This window comes from Panicum hallii, chromosome 9, assembly GCF_002211085.1.
Source record: "Panicum hallii strain FIL2 chromosome 9, PHallii_v3.1, whole genome shotgun sequence".
Taxonomy (NCBI): Eukaryota; Viridiplantae; Streptophyta; class Magnoliopsida; order Poales; family Poaceae; genus Panicum; species Panicum hallii.
In genome coordinates, this window is record NC_038050.1 from 2,278,467 (window position 1) to 2,300,450 (window position 21,984).

Sequence of the window (21,984 nt, forward strand, 5' to 3'; positions counted from 1 at the left end):
TTTTGGAATTCGGCGCGTTGCTCGCGGGTCGCGGCGTAGAAGCGAGAAAGCCGAGAGATGTGCTAGAGCTGAGCGTGGGTCTGTGGGCTGTGGGAGATGAGAATTAGTTTGGGTTGGACCAGGTGGCATAGTGGGCTCAGTGGCTTAGTACGCGCTGGATAGTGGGCTGAAGGCCTAGAAAGCACTTGGGCCGCCCACGAGCGCTTACATCAGGCCCTCAAACTAGGCTATGCGCGCCTTAGGACTAGCCTGGATCCATCCAGCGGCCTGTTGCGTAGGTATAAATGAGTAACGTTGGCACGCTGCACGTGCTCTGGTAAACTTTGTAAATGAGCTCGGATTTTTAACCAGCCTTGCAAAAGAAAAAGACCTCTAAATGACATATATTCAAGAACGTAGGGAGTAAGTTGAAAAACACTCTTCCCACACCAACACGGTGGACTTGAATTGTTTTGACTCTCAGCGCATGTGTGCAGCTGTTGCCTGTTGATCAAGATGACCCCAGACATTCATTCCTGTCGACCTCCCATCAGTACTCCTCCCTGCTCTGCAGCCAACCAATCACCAGCTGTCGCGCCTTGCCTCCACCCACTGCCACCCGGTCCCACGCGCCTTCTCCAGCTGTACGCCGAACGCCATCGCGCACACCCAACGTCACTGTCCCGTGGTCCCCGCCCACCTCACCGGCCCCCACCCCGCTATTCCCCACTCGCTCCCAAAAACTAATCAAACCAAGGGCGGATCAGCTCGGACGCGCACGCGATTCCAGAATTAATCCGCAAAAAATCATAGGGTTTATCACCCCTATCACCGGCTGCTAAACCCCGCAAGCGAACTGATCGTGATATACACGGGCGGGGCGGGCGCACCGATCCAATTCACCCGCGGCGGTGTGCGCTGCTCCCCAACCCCACTCCACCCCAATCCATCCCGTCGCCGTCCTCGCCGGTGCCGCGTCCCTTTCCTCTCCTCTGGTCCGCGTCGCCGTCCCGCGCGAGCTCCCAGCGTCTAATCCGAGCCGGACGGTGCTAGTGCTGCTGCCACCGCTGGGGCTTGGGGTGACCCCTCCGTCGGCGTGCGAACCCGGGGGCGATTCGGTGCGGGTACGCGGGGGTTCGTCCGTCCGGGTCCGAGGAAGCCGAGGAATGCGGTGAGCCGGCGGGGGCGCCCGGTTGTGGAGTCTCGCTCGGATTGGTGGCCGGTGAGCGATCGGCGCGGGCGCCATGGACGGCGGCGGCGGCAGCGGCGCTGCGGTGAGTGGCATGCATTTCGGGGGGCGGGGAATGTCGCGCGTTGTTTTTTTTTTCTGGTGCGGTTCCGTTGGGGATTGCCCTTGGTCTGAAGGTGTTTTGTGTTTTTTGTTTTTGGTTTGTGCGCGTGCGAAGAATTCGGGGAAGCACGGGGCCGGGCAGGTGTGCCAGATCTGCGGCGACGGCGTGGGCACGGCGGCGGACGGGGAGCTCTTCACCGCCTGCGACGTCTGCGGCTTCCCGGTGTGCCGCCCCTGCTACGAGTACGAGCGCAAGGACGGCACACAGGCGTGCCCGCAGTGCAAGACCAAGTACAAACGCCACAAGGGTAATGCCCTCCTCGCAATCTCCATCGATTTTCGTGCGGTTCAGGTTAAGGGGACGTGGTTAGGCTCGAGCAGCTATTGAGATCAATCAGATGCTCGCATGTTTAGCTCTAGGAGCAGAGAATAATTCAGTGATTGGCAAACTTATTCAGATTCTTACCAGAAGCTTGCCCTTTCAATGAATGTGGTATTCAAATTGTGTTGTATTGTTTAGGGAGCCCTCCTGTGCATGGTGAGGAAAATGAGGATGTTGATGCAGATGATGTGAGTGACTACAACTACCCAGCATCTGGCAACCAGGATCAGAAGCAGAAGATTGCTGAGAGAATGCTCACCTGGCGCACCAACTCACGGGGTAGTGATGTTGGCCTTGCTAAGTACGACAGCGGTGAGATTGGGCATGGGAAGTATGACAGTGGTGAGATCCCTCGAGGATATATCCCATCACTCACTCATAGCCAGGTTGGACCTGCATTTTAGACTTTTAAGTTGATTGTATTAATTACATGTCAGATGATGAAACTAATGCTCAGTTTCTTCATATGAGTTCATTGTACAGATCTCTGGAGAAATTCCTGGAGCTTCCCCTGATCATATGATGTCTCCTGTTGGGAACATTGGCAGGCGTGGACATCAATTTCCCTATGTGAATCATTCTCGTATGTTTATCAATCAACAATCATCACTATCTCATGTTTTGCTGTCTACTTCTGCATCTGCTGTGATCTAATTTGTGCATCTTGTTTCGTACCAGCAAACCCATCAAGGGAGTTCTCTGGTAGCCTTGGTAATGTTGCATGGAAAGAGAGAGTGGATGGATGGAAAATGAAGGACAAGGGTGCAATTCCTATGACTAATGGGACAAGCATTGCTCCCTCAGAAGGACGTGGTGTTGGTGATATTGATGCATCTACTGACTATAACATGGAAGACGCTTTACTGTAAGTTTGAATATGATTGTGTATACCATTAACCAGCTTTGAGTGTACCATTCCTGCATTATGTCAGGCACTAACACTGTTAACAGTACTTTGCACTTTAATGTGTTTGTAAGTCTAAAACTGTATGTGAAATCCTGCCCTTTTGGACAAACTTTATGCATTGCTCTCGGGTTAATTACTTATACATTATATGGATGTAGATCTCTCTATCAAACATGCTCATGCTGACTTTTCATGTCCCTTTTAGCATTAACTTTTGTGGGTCCAAATTGTAGGAATGATGAAACTCGGCAACCTCTATCAAGAAAAGTGCCAATTCCTTCATCCAGAATAAATCCCTACAGAATGGTCATCGTGCTACGTTTGATTGTTCTATGCATTTTCCTGCACTACCGCATCACAAATCCTGTGCGCAATGCATATCCACTGTGGCTGTTGTCCGTTATATGTGAGATTTGGTTTGCTCTCTCCTGGATCTTGGATCAGTTCCCAAAGTGGTCCCCAATCAACCGTGAAACCTACCTTGATAGACTGGCTCTAAGGTGATGTGAAATATTTAGTGCGAATACAGAACTGTTTCAGTTGCTCTAATACTGGAAATTTCACAATGCTACTTCCATTATCAGGTACGACCGAGAAGGTGAACCGTCTCAGTTGGCTCCTGTTGATATTTTTGTCAGTACCGTGGACCCTATGAAAGAGCCTCCTCTTGTCACTGCAAATACTGTGCTTTCCATTCTTGCTGTGGACTATCCGGTTGACAAGGTATCTTGCTATGTGTCTGATGATGGAGCTGCTATGCTGACTTTTGATGCACTCGCTGAAACTTCAGAGTTTGCTAGAAAATGGGTACCATTCTGTAAGAAGTACAACATAGAACCTAGGGCTCCAGAGTGGTACTTCGCTCAGAAAATTGATTACTTGAAAGACAAAGTCCAAACTTCATTTGTTAAAGACCGCCGGGCCATGAAGGTATATTTGGCTTATATGCATGTAGGTCTTGTCAGTTCCTTCTGCTGTATGGCATTGATTTCTATTTTGAAAACATACTTGACAGAGAGAATATGAAGAATTCAAAGTCCGTATTAATGGCCTTGTAGCCAAGGCACAAAAAGTTCCTGAGGAGGGATGGATCATGCAAGATGGTACACCTTGGCCTGGGAACAATACTAGGGACCATCCTGGAATGATTCAGGTGAAGCTCAATTTTTGTTGCCAAAAAACTATTTGACCAACAGATTGATTTCCCAACACACAGTGGTTATTAGTCTAAGCACTTTAAGCCCAAAATTGTGGTCATTCTTAGGTTTTTTTAGGTCACAGTGGAGGCCTTGATGCTGAGGGCAATGAACTTCCTCGTCTGGTTTACGTGTCTCGTGAAAAACGTCCTGGATTCCAACATCACAAAAAGGCTGGTGCCATGAATGCGCTTGTGAGTGGCTAAACACTATATATGTCGAATGGTATCTTGATACTTTTATAACTTGGATATAATGGAAGTTGAATGCTTTCTGCAGGTTCGTGTATCAGCTGTCCTTACTAATGGGCAATACTTGTTGAATCTTGATTGTGATCACTACATCAACAATAGCAAGGCTCTCCGAGAAGCTATGTGCTTCCTTATGGACCCAAACCTAGGAAGGAGTGTCTGTTATGTCCAATTCCCTCAGAGGTTCGATGGCATTGATAGGAATGACCGATATGCAAACAGGAACACTGTGTTTTTCGATGTAAGCTAGCAATATCCTTTTAAATACTTTTGGGCATCTCACTTCCTCATTTTCGTGAGCATAAAGAAATTTCAATGAATTAGTGTTGACAATACTTGTTATGTGATGAACTTTTCAAGAATTCCAGTGAATGTGCCAGGTAATTATCTGTATTTCTGCAGATTAACTTGAGAGGTCTTGATGGACTTCAAGGACCAGTTTATGTGGGAACTGGTTGTGTGTTTAACAGAACTGCCCTATATGGTTATGAGCCTCCAATCAAAAAGAAAAGGCCAGGCTTCTTCTCTTCACTCTGTGGGGGAAGGATAAAGACATCAAAATCTAAGAAGAAGAGCTCGGAAAAGAAGAAGTCACACAAACATGCAGACAGTTCTGTGCCAGTATTTAATCTTGAAGATATAGAGGAAGGGATTGAAGGTATCATCGAGCTGAATTTTTTTTCATTAGAGTATATGTGATTTCAATATTGCTGATTGTTGGAGACCACGATTTTGGTGCCCATTTATTTACTATTTATCTGCTTTTAAATGTAACATACTGTAGACAACTAGAGTTGCCTTTCTTTATTCCCTCAACTTTTACCTTGCACTTGTTCTAAAAAAAAAACTTTTACCTTGCACTTCACTTTCATGATAGGTTCTCAATTTGATGATGAGAAATCGCTGATTATGTCTCAAATGAGCTTGGAGAAGAGATTTGGCCAGTCCAGTGTTTTTGTTGCCTCTACTCTGATGGAATATGGTGGTGTTCCACAATCTGCAACTCCAGAGTCTCTTCTGAAAGAAGCTATCCATGTCATCAGTTGTGGCTATGAGGACAAAACTGACTGGGGATCTGAGGTAATGGTTCCTAAACTCCGAAAGTTATAGTTTATAAAATCAGCATTGCTGATGCTCGTGCTATTACTTGCTACTAGCATGTACTCCCTCCATCCCAAATGATTAGTCGTTTTTGTTTTTCTAGGTGCATAGTTTTTGCTATGCATATACATATATGTTATGTCTAGGTGCATAACAAAATCTATGTATCTAGAAAAGCCAGAACGACTAATAATTTGGGACGGAGGGAGTACAGGGAAATATTGAGATATGAATTAATGTTTTGTTGTCTGGTCTATGCATACAACTTTTGAATTTTGTTATAAATATCTACTTCTGTTGTTGCAAATGATCTATTTATTATTCAATTGAAGAGAGAAAAATGTTTATTCACTGTAAATCTTCGAAATGGTTAATTGCAGATTGGATGGATCTATGGTTCTGTTACAGAAGATATCCTCACTGGGTTCAAGATGCATGCTCGAGGCTGGCGATCGATCTACTGCATGCCTAAGCGACCAGCTTTCAAGGGATCTGCTCCTATCAACCTTTCAGATCGTCTGAATCAAGTGCTTCGATGGGCTCTTGGTTCCATTGAAATTCTTTTCAGCAGGCATTGTCCCATATGGTATGGCTATGGAGGACGGCTTAAATTCCTGGAGAGATTTGCATATGTGAACACCACAATTTATCCACTCACCTCAATCCCACTCCTCCTGTACTGCATATTGCCGGCTGTTTGTCTTCTCACTGGGAAGTTCATCATCCCAGAGGTAAGACACATGCATTTATGTACTTGTGCTGGCAGAATTATGAAAGAATTGATATTGACTTTTCCCCCTTATGGAATGCAGATTAGCAACTTTGCCAGTATTTGGTTTATATTGCTTTTTATTTCTATCTTTGCCACTGGTATCCTTGAGATGAGGTGGAGTGGTGTTGGCATTGATGAATGGTGGAGGAATGAGCAGTTTTGGGTTATTGGTGGTATTTCTGCCCATTTATTTGCCGTCTTCCAAGGTCTTCTGAAAGTACTTGCTGGTATTGATACCAGCTTCACTGTCACCTCTAAGGCCACTGATGAAGAAGGTGATTTTGCGGAGCTCTACATGTTCAAGTGGACAACGCTTCTGATCCCTCCAACCACTATTTTGATCATCAACCTGGTTGGTGTGGTTGCTGGCATTTCCTATGCGATCAACAGCGGCTACCAATCATGGGGGCCTCTCTTTGGGAAGCTCTTCTTCGCCTTCTGGGTGATTGTCCACTTGTATCCCTTCCTCAAGGGTCTCATGGGGAGGCAGAACCGCACGCCCACCATTGTTGTCGTCTGGGCCATCCTCCTCGCATCGATCTTTTCCCTGCTGTGGGTTCGCATCGATCCATTTACCACCCGAGTCACTGGTCCTGATATCGTAAAATGTGGCATCAACTGCTAGAATGGTCGAACATAATAGGAATGTAATTGGCACCCATTGTGTTGTAAGTTATCAGCAGGTGACACTTTTTATTATGGTAGGAACTCTGTTGTCAGAACTTTACTTTCGTATGCACTAATATGTACCTTGGATTTGGATATCGATTATCGATAAGTTAATATCACTGCCTTGTTTGGAAGTGTCTGACAGTATCAATTAATCATGTGCGGCCCAGCAGGTTGATTTAGTGTATAAATTCAAATCTCATCTGCCAATATCAAATGCATTAACCCTGGAGAATCAGTTGTTGTTGCTTTGTAAAGAAGAATTTACAGGAATTTTACAACCACCAATTCGCAGATACAGTAACAAACACTGCCATTTTACTACGTCTTTATTATGCATACCCTGACTTTTTAAATGCTGCTCAATTCCAATCCCTCGTACTCATAGTTTTTGGCAGTGCAAGGCTGTGGGATAACGGTCCCCGATCTCCTCCATTTTGCATTCTGGCAGGTGCTTTCTGTGGCGCCCTTGCCGCCCTGCATCTTCAGGTCAATGTTCTGCAAGGTAATGCCATGGCATGGGACATGCTTACTGCACTTCAGCTTAATGGCGTCCTCGGTAATTGTTGTCCCCCTAATGTTCTTGAATACCACATTACTAACCTCCACTGCTGATCTCTGTTCTTTGCATGGGTTATTCTTGTCGCAATAGTTCTGATCGATGATTATCGGGTTCTTGACGCTGTACATGATCATGTTTTGGAATGTGATGTCCTTGGCATACCCGCTTCCTCCCTGGTACGTCTTGATCCGTGCTCCATTGGTTGTGCCGTATAACTGCACTGTGTCTATGTTAATCCCGGAGACTTCAGCTCTGGAGTTGTCATCTCCTAAGCTTCCTATGCTGATTCCGTGCCCTGGTCCGCACACAACTTTCGAGACATGAAGATTATGCGTCCCGTGCTCAATTGATATGCAATCATCTCCTGCAAAATCCACGGCAAACAAGCAGAGTATTTGGTTAAAAAGAAACCCAAAGGTACAGTACAAAAAGCATTTGATTTATGATTTTGAGCTGTGAAGATGTCGATGCTACTTGCCAGTCTTGATCTTGCAGTCCGTGACCTTCACGTCTTTGCTTCGAGTGATGTGGATGCCGTCGGTGTTTGGGCTCGTGTCAGGAGCAGTGATAGACAAACGTGCCAGCTGCACATTGGTGCAGTCTTCCACCGACACGTGGATTTGCTGGCTGTTGACAATTTTCAGATCCTCCACCCTCAAATTCGTGCAGAAGTGGAACGAGAGCGCGGTTGGAGCCTCCTTGCACGGCTGCGCAAAAAAAGTTGAGCTGGGTCAGGACACTTTCAATTTTCAATTTATAACTAATTATCCAGGTCATGTGAAGGGGCGGCACCACACTTACGAGAGCCTTGTTGATCTTGCACGAGTGCGGCCACCACTTGTTGCCGTTGCCGTCGATGGTCCCGCCACCATTGATGGTGAGCTTGCTGACGCTCCTGAACACGATCCAGAGCCTCCTGTCCCTGTCGCTCCAGTCCGCCCTGTTCGGCGACGCCACCAGCGTGCCCTTCACCGCGAGCGTGACGCCGGACCTGCACGGGCCGTGGAGGGTGACGAGCTTGAGCAGGTATCGCCTGCCACCGGGGACGAGCACGACGGCCGGCCGCGGCGAGGCGCACGCCGCCTTCCACGCCCTGGCGAGCGCCTGCGTGTCGTCGTGCCTCCCGTCGCCGCGGGCGCCGTAGCGGTCGAGGGCGAACACGCTCGAGCCCAGCGGCCTGGCCCTGGTCCCGGCGGCGGCTCCGTCGACGGAGGTGCCGTTGGTCGTGCCCGGGGCCTCTAGAGCGCCGGGCGCGAAGAGCCACGCGAGGAGAGGCGCCGCGAACACGAGACGCGACGCCAGTGTCAGAGCGGCGAGCGCGTCGCCACCGTAGCGGTCGAGGGTGAACACGCCCTGCGTCCCCGACGAGCCCAGCGGCCCGTCCCCGATCCCGGCGTCGGCTCCATCGGCAGAGCTGGCCAGGGAGCTCGCGCCGTCGGCCGAGGTGCCATTGGTCGTCGTGCCGCCCGCGGACTCTAGCGCGCCGGCGGACACGACGAGCAGCGCGAGGAGAGGCGCCACGAGCACAAGACGCGGCGACGCCATTGGCGGCAGAGCTAGCTTGTGCCAGCGAACGCAGTTGCTCTGCTTGTTGCTTTGCTTTCGCGTTGGATTGCTGGATGGCGTGGTGACCAAGGAGCACGCCCATGGCATATATGCGCGGGAGCTAGAGCCATGGAATCTGGGAGAGGTAAGGCGAGGCGAGGGGTGGTTGCGTTGCTTGCGAAGAAGAGTAACGCGGGAGAGTTAGGTTGGCAGATGCGAGTTCCGGAATTTGGAGTGTGCACGCAGGTGATCGATGCGTCGCCATGCCCATGTGCGCAGGTTGTGGGGGCAAAAAACAAGAACAACTTCCAGAGCAACGCAGATGGCAGCAAAACTTGAGCCGTTGCCTGCCCGCCTCCCGTACAGCGTACTGGGCAGTGGACGCTCTCCACACTCCAGTGGTTCGGCACACCGGCCTGATTCAAGTGACCTGAGAGGCTGGGACCTAATAGGAAGGATTTCTTTGACGACACAGTTCCAAGAGCTGACAATAAGTTTAACTGCAATGTTTCACTGCTACAAGTTTGGTAGGGCATGCCATAAGCATACTACATTATTAGTCAATACTGGGAACGAAGTAAACACTGGATCCAGTGTAGAAACTATACATCAACTGCAATTGCCAGCAGTTTCTTATCCTTTACATGGCAATAACAGGGCTCACCCCTGCTTCATGTGCTGTGAGCCTGTGACCTCTGAATTGTTCTGTCACGTAGAACCTAATAAAAGTAGAATTATACAAAGTATGTTAGAACACACATGTCTTATCTGGTTATATGAACATGTAATCTGACAAATCTGTGCATACTTTTGCAGGGGCTGAAGGGGATCAAGCCGATTTCTTTTGCAATGCCCAACTTCTTTTCGGCACAATCGTAATATGTCTTCCGTTTTGGAACCTGAAAGTAAATTTAGGCATAGCCTCCACATCAGTCAGTAATATAAAGTGAATCCAAACATGCATTAAACCCAGAAGAATGGTACATCTAACATCTCGGAAAGAAAAAGAATCCACTAACAAATTTTTTGACAGCTTCCATGATCAACTGATAAGCAGCACCTTCTTTTCAGCCTACAGATAGACACAGGTTGCTTTAATGTGAAGAAATTCTAGCTAGACTTTGATCCCAAGTGGGTGTTATACTGGACAAAGAACATATGAAAGAATTAGATACCGATGATAAAACTCGAGAGATTGAGATCGAGGGCGAGGGAGAGGAAGAGGGAGAGAGATGGTAAGTGAATTACATCTTTGAAGAAGGGTGACATACGAGATGCTCCACAGGGCCAGGAGTCGGATCATCGTTCTCAAACTCAGATTTCCATTCAAATCTAAACAAGGTATACTTTCCTTCATAATACACTTCCTTCAAAGCCTCTTTAAAATTCATCTAAGCAGTGAAGGAAATAAAAGTTTTTTTCATCAAGCACATAAAGCTGGAATAAATGGAAAAGAAGGAGCAGCGCAAGTTCATTAATTCAGTGTATTCAGGCAATAATTTTACCTTTTGCTTAGCAACCTTCTTCCAAACTCTCAATTTTTGAACGCTAAACAACAAACAGCTTAAGGACGTGACGTGTGAAACTTCATAGCATCAAATACATTACAATAAACAACGCTGATTTATCACAACAGACAATTTTGGGATGTTTACCTTACATGAGTTGTCTGTAAGGAAGAAATCCATCAACCGTGCATGCCATAAAGGGCAATCAGACCATGACAACATATGACTAGAATTTTGCAATTGGTCACATCATGCAGAACTTAGTGTTACTTAGTAACTTTTCCCATAACTGGACAAATTCTTGGTCACCCTCAAGCGTACTACAGGCTTTTCGGTAATCTTCCCACTCCTCATACTCCCCCTGTACAATGAAAACGTTACCTAGCACACTCATTGCTAGCAACCTCGTACATGTCATCAATGCCATTCCAGAGAAGTACTATATATCCGGTGCCAACCTATCACCTATGACTAACCGGTGTGATGTAATTTCCTAAAGTTCTTTCTTTAAGTATATCCAGTGCCAACCTATCTAGAAATGAACAGAACTATTTCCAAAAGTTCTTTCCTGTGAAGTTCTAAACAAATATGGTAATGAAACACCAACAAGAACAGAAAGCACCTTAAACTAATTAATTATAAGGAACATAATTGAACAATGAAACTTGCATACAGCCGAATGCTACCTACATTATTACGAAGCATAAGCCGCTGGTAGTCTTGGAAGCGGGCATAGTTGCAGTATTGAGGATCAAAGTACCAGTCAAATTTGTGCTCATACGACTTAAAGTACCCGTTGTCTTCAAGAACATTCGGTGGGTAGATCGCTTTCAGATTTGCTACGTCAATTTCCCGACATTCATCCTTTATCTACAGATATAAGGCACACAAAGCAAATTAAAACACATACCAGAGAAGATGCTTCAAACTAAAATAAAAAAAAGGATAAATTTGTATGATCTTGTCACCACATCTGAACATCTGATGCTCTGATGATAACAGATACCGACCTCATGAGCTCTGATCCGGCACAAGGCGAGCCGTTGGTTCATCTCCCGGCGCTGTTTGTCATCGCAGTGAACCCAGAAACGATCGTCGTCGTTATCGGGGAGGTCACGGTTCAACTGCTGAAGATACCAATCGATCTTCTCGTCGAGTTCATCCTGGCCCCAATCAAGGCCTTCGAGTTGCTCCGGCCGTTCTTTGGCAATAATCATGGCAGAACAGCGTCACCCTCTTCTTCGGCCTCGCCGATATCCCCGGAGGCGGAGGTCGGTGTGCTTTGGATCTTTGTCTTCTTTTGACCGGTCCATGCGCTTGTTACCTCCATCTGCCGCCGCATCTCCCTAACCTAATATTCCAAGCAGGATCGCCAGACCCTAACCTGCCCTGCCGATGCGATTCGAGCCGAACCCTGGGATTGGTTTTGGCGATGCAGAACAGAATTGAAGAGGCGAGGGGCGGCCGGGTCGCGGAGTACGCTAGCAAAGCAAGCTGCACATCTCGGGGGCTCGTGGCTACTTTCTTTCACTTTTGGGCCCAAATGAAGGCCCAAGTACGAGAACCCATCAATAGTCCCTTGGTTGACGTGTTACCATCGATGCACGGTCCAGTCAACCACGGATCGATAGACGGTCTCCGTCTATAGACGGTTGTTGGGAGACAGCAGGGAAGTATACTCACGTACTTTCACTTTTCTTTCTATCTTTTATTTATTTATTAAAAAAGGCTACTCTCACTTTTCGTGTGTAGGAGAAATGATTACTAACGCCACCAACCCAAATGAAGGCCCAACTCCCAAGTACAGCCCAGCCCAAGTCCGCGGATCTAACTGAAGTCGTCGTATGCTTGCTTCTTTGTCTGGGTTTCGTGGCAGTCAGTTGCTTTGGGATTCCTGCACATGAGCTGTTTTCTTAACTTTCATATAAACCTCCAGGTTTAAATGCAACAATAATGATGCTTCTATAAAAGAATATATATACATGAATGTGCTACAGGGGCTGCTCAGTTGCAGCTACCTGCCGCCTAGTTTCGTTTTGGGAGGTGCACGGTTGTGGAAGGACGGTCCCGGCTTTCCTCCACTTGGCGTTCTGGCAGGTGCTCTCCGCGGCGCCGTTGCCGCCCTCCATCCTCAGGTCGATGTTCTGAAGGGTGATGCCATGGCACGGTGCATTCCTGCTGCAGCTCAGCTTGATGGCGTCCTTGGTGACGGTCGTCCCCCTGATGTTCCTGAAGACCACGTTGCTGACCTCCACTGCCGACCCCTGCTCTCGGCACGGCTTCGCCCTGTCGCAGTAGCTCTGGTCGATGATGATCGGGTTCTTGACGCCGCCCATGACCATGTTCTGGAACGTGATGTCCCTGGCGTACCCGCTTCCTCCCTGGTAGGTCTTGATGCGTGCTCCGTTGGTCGTGCCGTACAGCCGCACCGAGTCGACGGTGATGCCGGAGACCTCAGCGCGCGAGTCGTCGTCTCCTAAGCTTCCGATGCTGATCCCGTGCCCCGGGCCGCACACGACTTGCGAGACGTGAAGGTTGTGCGTCCCGTTCTCGATGGAGATGCAGTCGTCTCCTGCAAAACCCAACCAAAATTTAGTAACTAAGAACAACTAACCTTTCATATGATTTTTGAATGATTATGGATGTACTGATAATACTGCTCACCAGTCTTGATCTTGCAGTTCGTGACCTGCACACCGTTGCTGCGGGTGATATGGATGCCGTCGGTGTTAGGGCTCGTGCCAGGAGCGGTGATGGACAGGCCTGCCAATTGTACGTTAGTGCAGTCCTCAATGGACATGTGGATCTGCTGGCTGTTGACGATCTTCAGATCCTGCACTCTCAAACTCGTGCAGTAGTGGAACGACAAAGCCGTTGGGGCCTCCTTGCACGGCTGCAAACATAAAAACAAAGTCAGTCAGTTAGTTGAGCTGTTTAGGTTATCATGACACTTTCCAACAGCAATTTACGACCAACGACACCGATCGTACGTACGCGGCAGCACCGTGCTTACCAGAGCCTTGTTGATCTTGCACGAGTTCTTCCACCACGTCTCGCCGTTGCCGTCGATGACGCCGCCGCCGTTGACGGTGAGCCCGTCGACGGCGCGGAACACGATCCAGTGCCTCCTGTCCCTGTCGCTCCAGTCGGCCCGGTTCGGCGACGCCACCAGCGTGCCCTGCACCGTGAGCGTGACGCTGGCCGACCTGCACGGCCCGGAGAGCTTCACGACCTCGCTGAGCAGGTAGCGCTTGCCACCGGGGACGAGCACGACTGCCGGGCGCGGCGAGGCGCAGGCCGCCTTCCACGCGTTGGACAGCGCCTGCGCGTCGTCGTGCGTCCCGTCGCCGCGGGCGCCGTAGCTGTCCAGGCTGAACACGCCGCTCTGCGCCGCCGCCAGCGAAGACCCGGCCATGGCGGCAGCGCCTAGAGCACCGGACGAGACGAGCAGCGCGATGATCGGCGCCAGGAACACGAGCTGCAGCCTGGTGGACGCCATTGCCAGAGCTAATGAACAAGGTCACAGGAGGAGGCTTTGAGCTTACGCAGCTGCACAAGTAGTTGCGGTTCCTGCTCGAGCAGCTTGCTGGTGGTGTTGGATTGGATGTTGTCCATGGAGCGGTGGTCCTATTTATACGAGTTGGAGAGATGCAATGGAGGCGCGTGCGCGCGCTGGACTCCTGGAGCTGGCCGGCGGGGGAGGAAAGCAAAGGCCGGGGTTGTGTTGCGTGCGAAGAATCAGAGTCACATGCAGGCAGGAGGAGGGTTAGGCCCAGAACTTGGATAGAGCAGGAGCCTGTGCAGATTTCAGATAGCTAGACGCGGATGAAGAACGCACGCACCCTGATCGATACATGCATGCGTGCTGGTAGACGCAAGCTCGTTTCGATCAGCTAGCAGACGTAGAAAAAAAAATGTGCCTGAATCGTGTCTCCAGCATGCATGTTTGTTTGTCATGGCAAAGATTGAAGGAAAAGTTCGCAGATTTGCCTGCCTGCTTGATCGTTTAAAATCCTCTCTATTTGGCGTAGACACTCTCTGCAGATGCACGCACACGAGCATGCTGGTTCAGTTCAGGTGAAGCTGAGGAGCTGCCGTGCTGGATACTGGCCCGTACGTCCATCTAGATCTTCAGACAGCGACGACGGGCGTATCGTGTGAAGATCTTGCTCAGAGACAGATGGTCACGTCAGAACTGAAGCTGCTGCTGCCGCTACCTCAGCTCACGTACGTGCTCACCCCAGGCCGGCCGGACGCAGACGACGAGGTATCACGTCGTGACGCCAATCGTGCGGCGGTGGTTGCTCCTTCCGGCGCACGAAAAGCGGAGGATCAAGCCGCCGGCCGGTCGGAACCGCCGCCCGGCCGGGAGGCCACCGACGTGCGGGACGGAGCCCTCATCATGCAAGCTTAAGTACCGGTAGTTGGCCCTGCCGGTCATCTAGCTAAGTTGCAAAAGGATGCAGGTAGCTAGTACCGAGTCTGGTGCTGACACGTCGCGATCGTCGATGGTAGCCGTTATCATGCATCATTAGGCTCCGAAAGGTACGTACGTGCATTTAAGTTTTATTGTTTGTAGATCGAGGCTGAAAACTTTTCAGTCAGTGTCATGCTTAGTTGCACAGGCCGGGCTAGCTCATCGATCCCCCATGTAGTGAGTGACCTTTCACTTGACACATGTAGGATGCAACGTAACTCCATCTCCATGCACCGGTCCGATCGTGTTCGTCTGGTCGTGTTTGTAACACGGCACACGAAAGAATCGAAGGGCAAGTGACCCGACCGAGTTCGGCAACAAGACTATGGATGACGGATTGGTTCATTGGTTTGGCTGATTAGGATTAATAATTAATCGCGTGCACGAAACTACAGATTACGCAAGCACCAGCATCATCGGGATCGACTAATTACACGCCCGTGCATGCATGCTTAGGTGTCGCGCGTGCGTGCGTTCAGCGTCCGTGACAGGGACGCACGCGCGTATATATCTCGCCAACTAATAATCCACCAAGGGTGCACGGTGGCCGTGCACGTGAACAAACAAGCTAGCTCGCTCCAACGACTCTACACATATGAGCAGAGCACTCCTACTTGAACGATGAGACGTGTACGGTGTGGTATGCTAGCTCTTAACGCATTTCATTCACGTACGAGTAGTGGGTGTATACACATTCGTCTATAGCCACTTTCACCATCAGTATATCACTGTGCGTATATCCGCATACTCATTTATCACTTTGAGTATGTTCATATACTAATTCTAAGATACGTCAAAAGGATATATAAAAAAATTTAAATACACCCCTATTTTTTAAATATATTATAATTATACCTTAGTACTAGTATATAAAAATTAGTATGTCCACATACTATATGTATGGTCACATTCTCAACGTATATACCATCGTAGATATTCTAGTATGATCACATACTTCACGTACACGCTCTTCGTTGGGTCAGATACGTCTTACGTCATGAGATACACATGTAAAAGTAGATACAAGTACGTGTAGAATGGATTATATATATATTGGTCAAGGGATAATAAAATTGATCCTTTATTTCGAAAAAAATGATATAATTGATCCCTCTACACTACTTTATTAGGTAACTAATTTTCCGTTCGGGAAAGAAAAGATGACGAGATCGACATTATATTTGATGAGTGTGATAGATTATTGCGTCCGCCGTGCTGACTCACCGATGATCGCTGACGTCAGTTTTCTGCCTTCCGGACCCACCCTGATGCACCAACCTAGAGAAGAATGGAAATTGCCACAAGCTATCGTCACTAGAATTTGATCGGTATACGTTCAGTACTCCCTCGGTTCAAAAATACAAGACCTAGCTATTTGGCCAACCAAACCTTGTGGATATGAAGGAGATGGAATGGAATCTTTCTCTTCTTTTTTTAAAAAGAGTGGAATGGAATCTTTCATGCGGAATTGTACGTCTGCTCCCCCCACCCACACACACACACACTATAGCAGGACTTCTCCTGAAAACCTGAAACTGAATGGAGCAACATGACAACTCGGACAGAACAAATGGCCTCGCATATACTGAAGCCTGAAGGGGATGAAATTAGAGCTGGCCGGGGCTCTTCCCAACCGCCAATCGCATACTGATGATACTGACAGTGATATGAAAAGCATCCAAGTCTGCCATGGGTCTGTGGCTGGCCATCAAAGTATGTACCTTGTCCAAATTCCGAAAATAAAACCACTTTGCTGTGCTGCTCTGCTCCGCCCCTTTTGGCGTCGCTCATCAAAGTTCAGTTGTCCCAATGGCCTGTAGCCTGAAAATGAAACCGGAGCTGTTACTGCTGTCGGCATGCCCCAACATACTGTATCATCGACTCAATCTAAAGAATCGGATGGACCTGATCTCACCTGAGCAAGCACACTCGTGCGCTGCCGGACGTGCAAATAAACGGCAGCGAGCGAGCAGGCAAATTACATGCGATCGAGGATTCGCGTTATGGGAAGAGAAACCTGCAGTTGGAGGATCGACTCAGGCACATCTATCTCCCTGCCATGCCGCAACGACCAAGCTGATGAGCAGGCAACGCGACAGGAGCAGCTGCGCCAGCTCAAAGTCTCCGGGCGGTTACCTTGCTCCCTCTATCAGACTGCAAGCTGCTACTTACTCGACCGCCGCCTTGCCCATCGTACTCGTAGCTCTGCCAATGGCGTCGCGTCTTGCGGTGTTGCTGGCGCCTCTAGCTCCTGCGGCTGCGGCTGCGGAAGCAAAGGCGCCGGCGGCCATGTTAGCGGTGCCGCGGCGGACGAGGACGCGCCGGCGCGGCGAGGTCCTCGGCATTTGCGACCCGCGTGCTGCGCGTCCAGAAGCCGGTCGACCTGAATGGGTCGGAGCCTCGGAGCCAGGCGTTGCGTTCTGCGCGTCAGGACGGCGGCGGCGGGAAGGACAGTGCCCGCGGGGACGGGGAACCGACCGGTCCACCCCTGGGGCCACATGATCCGTCGAATCGAGAACATGCGGCGGATCCGACCCCGTGGGGGCCACTGCCAGCGTCGCGTGGGCCGATGTACGGCTGCATCAGCTCGGCCCAGTCTACTCCCGAGGCCCAGAAAATGAAGCCGGTCTTTTTTCACAGGCGCGGCACGGCGGCAAGCAGCTCCGACGTCGCGGCCAGGCCACGCGGCGGAGGCGCCGCGGTGAGCCAGCCGTCCCCAAGCGCAGCAACATGGTGGTGTGGCGCTGCCGCAGAGGAAGGGGACGGACTTCCTCAAAAAAAAAAAAAGAAGGGGACGGAGGGCCTGGAGTCCACCTGACCACGAGCGGCGGCGTTGACTCGACGAGACAACCCAAGAGGTTACGACGGCGAGGCGGCAAGCACTGTGCTCTGCCATTTTCAGCCGTGGCGTGCCTCTCCTCACCAGCATAGACACTGCAGCACCAATTGCTGCCAACTGCTGTGGACGGAAACTTCTTTGCAGATCGTGAACTTATGCAGTATATCATCTGAAAGTTCTGATCTGAACCGCCCCCACTGAAATAAAAATAAAAATTGTTTGGGAAACAACCTCCCAAAGTCCAGCTTTGATTGGTACCCTCAACCATCATCGACGGATGAGAAGATGTTAAAACATACTCCGACAGGCAACGCCAGTAAACAATGAAACAGCATCGAATTTCTTTTGTTATGATGACTCCGCCGGAATCACCGAGACCAGCAGCATGATGTACGCGGCCCACACGCTCTTGACCACCGCCCTGACGAAGGCCGACGCGCGTCGTCAGGTTTTTGGTGCGGCGCGTCGAGACGTACGTGCGGGACCGGGGGTGGCGTGCCGGCGGCCGGGATATCGGCGGTAACGTGTTCCGCCGGCGGCGGAGAAGGGGGCCGGGAGCGCTGCCGCCATGCTCCGGAGTCCAGCTGGAGTCGGAATCCGAGTTGACTGAGGGCCATTAACTTCCTTCACCACGCGGAGCAGGGCCTGATCGAAGAATGGACCTCTCATCTCTGCGCCTCTGGACGGAACAAAAATGTGGAGGACGGCGGCGGCGGCGCAGCGACCGTCGGTGACCTTGAGCACAGCCGTCCGAGTTCACGGGGGCTTTTGCAAATATTGGACCCAGAAGTTTTCAGAAAGACCCCTGAATTGGATCGCGATCCTAATCAGAGGGTATTTTGAAAATATAGAATCCAATATTTACAAAATAACCCTTAAATCGGGTCGCGATCCGATCCAAACCGGGGGTATTTTGAAAATATTTCATCCAATATTTATAAAACGACCCCTGTGTCGGAAAATTCTCCGGGGCGGCGCCGGAGCAGCCGGCCCGAGCCCGCGCCGCCGTGCGCTCCATACGAGCCTCTGCAGACATCCGCTCGCCTACGCCTAGACGTTCCGGCTCCATGCGCTCGCTGCTCACAGTCCGGCTCCTCCGGAGATTCTGCCGTCGCGGCGGCGGCGCGGAGGGAGCCGCGTGGCCTGCAGCCCTGGGACGGCGATGGGCCTTCTACATACAGGTCACGGAGGCGGTTGTCCAGGCCAGCTTTTGCTCCGGCAGATACTGTAGCGGTGGGCTGCGTGGACTGGGGATATCTGGCGGCAGAGGGAGCAGAGCAGACGCTCCGGCCCGCCGTCACGCCCTCGTCTGAGAGGCCTGGACGCCACCCGCGGAGGAGCGTCCGAGGAGCGGCGATGCTCGGGCCTAGATCGCCGGTTCCTCCCTACGAGGCGCGCACCAGCGCGTGAGACATGCGAGGCAGCACAGCTCAGGAACAGACGGTACGAAGCTCAGGCCGTGCAGAAAGGGAAAATCAAATCACCCAAGGGATGAGCAGTTAGTGAGGTGCCAGCAGACAGGTGTTGCAAGAGTGCTTGTTGATGGGTTTAGATCGCAAAAGGTTTTACAAACACAAGCTTCTGATCGAGCTCTTGCGTTTTTCAAACACAAAGCAACAGGTTCAGCATCCACTGAACTGTTAGCTTGGAACACTGTCAACCCTGTATTTGTTAATTGGTTCCTGCAACATTCCTGTATATTTGTCAAGCCTGCAACTAATGCATGGATGATGTGGTTAGTCAAAATGGAACATTACAAAAGCTTCCAAAAGAACTCGAGACAATCTGAACTCTGTAATGAACTAAAGCTTCATTATTCATGCAAATTACAAGGTAAATCAGAACTGTAAGACTTCATATTGCCACACACTGTTCCTGAACACTTCCCAGAGAAATGTGTACTCTCTACTGCAACTCCAGTTATATACAGCTGACAGACTGATGCAGAAACCACAGTGCTCTACCTAAGGAGCTAAGTTTAATCAGCAACCTAAAAGAATTTTACTTTTACACCTCGGCTTCAGCCGATCTTCTCCGTGTTGGTGTCATCGGTTGGCCAGATGACCGTCTCCATCAGCCGCTCCCGCATCAGCATCAGGTTCTCGTCGGAGATCATCTCGTACATCTTTCCATGGTCACATTTCTGACAGCAATCCAGAATCAAAACGTCAGTCTATAGCTGAACTACTGGGCAGCAGGTTGGTTGGCAATAGACAGACTACACGGGCAGTGATTCCATTCCACCAGTTACCTTTATCCATTTCCCATACAGGTGAAGTCTGGTTATCATCACCCGTTCTGCAAGCTCCTGTCTCTCCTGAATGACAACAAAGCCAGCAATTGTATGAGCTTGATTTGCAGGAGTACAAGATCATGTGCAGCAGGGTATCAGTGGATTTATCTCTGTACTACCTTGCTGAGAGCACGAAGGAACAGCTTGCCATCAGTAGGTTTGTTGACAGCAACGAAGCTGTGGCAGAACAAGAACATGTTTATTATGCAACCGTGAGCTGAATTCGTACGTGAAAATGAATAGATCGACGATATGTGGTAGGACAGAGAGAATTCTTGCTATTACTTACTTGTAAAACCAACGGTAGCTTGGTGGGTTCATCTCGTAGAGCTGGGTCAGCACGGTCCTGACGGCTTTGTAGGTGAAGTAGTTCATCAGTTGCTGCAAGCAAAAAAAAAAAAGGAGCAGGAAGTTCTATTCAGTAATCATACACCAGGAGAAATGAACATCTAATTTTCATTGGAAACAGGAGGTTTTATCTTGGTAATTAAGCTAAATCATAGCAGAATCAAAACATGTTTATGTTCAAGACGAAGAAGTGTAAGACCTGCTTGACAGGTAATTAAGGCAAACTACAGTAGCAGACTAGCAGCACAACGTACCAGCTGGACGTCATCAAAGGTATCCTCGTACTGCCCCCCGAGGTTGCAGACGATGCCGAGCCCGCCCCTGCTGCTCCGGCCCTGCCTGAGGGCCCTGACCGAGCAGGACGGCCGGCGAGGCCTCCTCCTCCAGTCGCCCGCGAACAAGCTGGCGGTACTCACCGCCGAGCCGCCCGAGGCAGCGGCCCCCTCGCGCCTTCTCCTCAGCGCGGCCACGCCCCCTTCCGCCCTCACGTCCACCGCCGCCGGCATCATCTGAACTCCGGCCATCCTTTCTCTATCTTGTCTTCAGACAACTTTGTTCCTTCCGACCAATCTAGTCCGGCTTCAGGGGAGCAGCCGCGGCGGCGGTGCGGTATAAAAAAAACCGAGTGGCGCAAGGGGGAAGAAGACTTGTAGTGCCGTTTGGCCTCCTCCCCCAATTCTCCCTGCCCTCGTGGCTGGCTGGCCTTCCTGCCTGCAACCCTCACCAACCAAATTTTCTGAGGCCCAGGTCGCGTGCAGCCTCAGCCTTGTGTTTGGAAAACCTCGGCCGTCAGCGCCACCGCTCGCGACACGCGGAGGCCACCCGTTGGCCGGCCATGGTCCCGGCGAGGGGAAACGGGAATTCCCGGGGGCTGCCCCTTGTGTCATCGGCGCGTCCACGGCGAGGGTCGTTACCGGCTGGTTCGGCGGACCTGAAACAGAAGATGGGACGCAACTTGGCAGGTTCCGGGACGACGCCACGGCAGGGGCAGGTCGCTGTGCGCGGCGGGGCTTGTGCTTTCGGGTCGTAGCCGGCCGGCGTGGCGACGACTTGGAGCACGGGATTCCTGATTCCGGGGCCAAGACGTGCACGGTGCACGCTGGGTTTCTTGCACGAACGAGCAAGCTCTCGACGTGGTCAAGGCTGCAAACGTACGAGATCGAGCACGAGCATGGACTCCAAGGTCGTCCGAACAGAGCAGCGAGCAAGGAAGCAACGAACGGATGGCGACCTATAGGGTTTCCGGGGAAATCGACCTATAGGGTGCCCAGGCACGTAAAACAAAACTTAATAGATTTTTTACAATCAAAGGGAGAAAACCCTTACTGCGAGGAGGTGGCTGTCAGGGCCAAAGGGCAACTCCACCTTTTCCCTGTGCAGCGCTACCCAAAACCCGCCTCTTCCGTCGGGCCTCGCATTGTCAGGGTAGCCTGGCAGATCGGCCAGCGTCTCCGATGTGCCAGCCTTTGGCCCGGTGATCCAGTACCTGAGCAACTTGCACGGTCCGATCAGCGCAACCACGAGGTGAGTCCTGTCGGCGCTCATGGCGAGGCCGTTAGGGTACGTGATGCCGGACTGCAACACGGTGACGCGGTCCGTGCTCGGGTAGTATTTCATGAGGCGGCCGGTCGAGTCCCCGGCGTTAGTACATTGGATCGGCTGCTGCGCGATTAGATTAGAAAATGTTGTGTACTGGTTCTTTAAACCGAGTGAGAGAGAGAGAGGGATAAGGGGCACGGAATATACCTTCGTGCCCTTGCGTCGCAGCCGATGTAGCCGTACCCGCCATGATCGTGCAGCGCAGGAGCTCGCGGTGGCCGAGGGTGTGGTCGCGTCCGTGGGTTCGGGGTCGAGGCGAAGGCGC

General features: G+C 50.6%; 4 protein-coding genes across 6 annotated transcripts; 1 reads left to right on the top strand and 3 right to left on the bottom strand.

Annotated features, from left to right (window-relative positions):
- Window positions 1-848: 848 nt before the first annotated feature.
- LOC112873804 (probable cellulose synthase A catalytic subunit 2 [UDP-forming]) lies at window positions 849-6,678 on the top strand. Its single transcript, XM_025936863.1, has 14 exons — window positions 849-1,253; window positions 1,386-1,578; window positions 1,791-2,038; window positions 2,136-2,235; window positions 2,331-2,517; window positions 2,793-3,059; window positions 3,144-3,489; window positions 3,575-3,712; window positions 3,824-3,949; window positions 4,035-4,247; window positions 4,409-4,664; window positions 4,884-5,086; window positions 5,488-5,838; window positions 5,920-6,678. The coding sequence occupies exons 1-14, from the start codon at window positions 1,224-1,226 to the stop codon at window positions 6,502-6,504; spliced, it is 3,243 nt and encodes a 1,080-aa protein (XP_025792648.1). The 5' UTR covers window positions 849-1,223; the 3' UTR covers window positions 6,505-6,678.
- Window positions 6,679-6,758: 80 nt separating this feature from the next.
- Window positions 6,759-11,537, bottom strand: LOC112873805 (polygalacturonase ADPG2-like). 3 transcript variants are annotated; one of them, XM_025936865.1, is made up of 9 exons: window positions 11,174-11,537; window positions 10,957-11,033; window positions 10,161-10,524; window positions 9,904-10,046; window positions 9,675-9,727; window positions 9,464-9,554; window positions 7,912-9,374; window positions 7,589-7,817; window positions 6,759-7,474 (listed from the first exon to the last, which is right to left on the bottom strand). In XM_025936865.1, exons 7-9 carry the CDS (start codon window positions 8,761-8,763, stop codon window positions 6,900-6,902), a joined length of 1,656 nt encoding a protein of 551 aa, XP_025792650.1. In that variant the 5' UTR covers window positions 8,764-9,374; window positions 9,464-9,554; window positions 9,675-9,727; window positions 9,904-10,046; window positions 10,161-10,524; window positions 10,957-11,033; window positions 11,174-11,537; the 3' UTR covers window positions 6,759-6,899. The 3 variants fall into 3 exon arrangements, with proteins under 3 accessions (XP_025792650.1, XP_025792649.1, XP_025792651.1); XM_025936864.1 differs by lacking the exon at window positions 10,161-10,524 and having other exon boundaries at window positions 10,854-11,033; XM_025936866.1 differs by lacking the exons at window positions 10,957-11,033; window positions 11,174-11,537 and having other exon boundaries at window positions 10,161-10,633.
- A 611-nt stretch (window positions 11,538-12,148) lies between these two features.
- LOC112877693 (polygalacturonase-like) lies at window positions 12,149-13,662 on the bottom strand. Its single transcript, XM_025942052.1, has 3 exons — window positions 13,177-13,662; window positions 12,828-13,056; window positions 12,149-12,735 (listed from the first exon to the last, which is right to left on the bottom strand). The coding sequence occupies exons 1-3, from the start codon at window positions 13,660-13,662 to the stop codon at window positions 12,155-12,157; spliced, it is 1,296 nt and encodes a 431-aa protein (XP_025797837.1). The 3' UTR covers window positions 12,149-12,154.
- Window positions 13,663-19,313: 5,651 nt separating this feature from the next.
- Window positions 19,314-20,786, bottom strand: LOC112875468 (chaperonin-like RbcX protein 2, chloroplastic). Its single transcript, XM_025939333.1, has 5 exons — window positions 20,375-20,786; window positions 20,062-20,153; window positions 19,892-19,949; window positions 19,731-19,796; window positions 19,314-19,622 (listed from the first exon to the last, which is right to left on the bottom strand). Exons 1-5 carry the CDS (start codon window positions 20,642-20,644, stop codon window positions 19,500-19,502), a joined length of 609 nt encoding a protein of 202 aa, XP_025795118.1. The 5' UTR covers window positions 20,645-20,786; the 3' UTR covers window positions 19,314-19,499.
- Window positions 20,787-21,984: the final 1,198 nt, after the last annotated feature.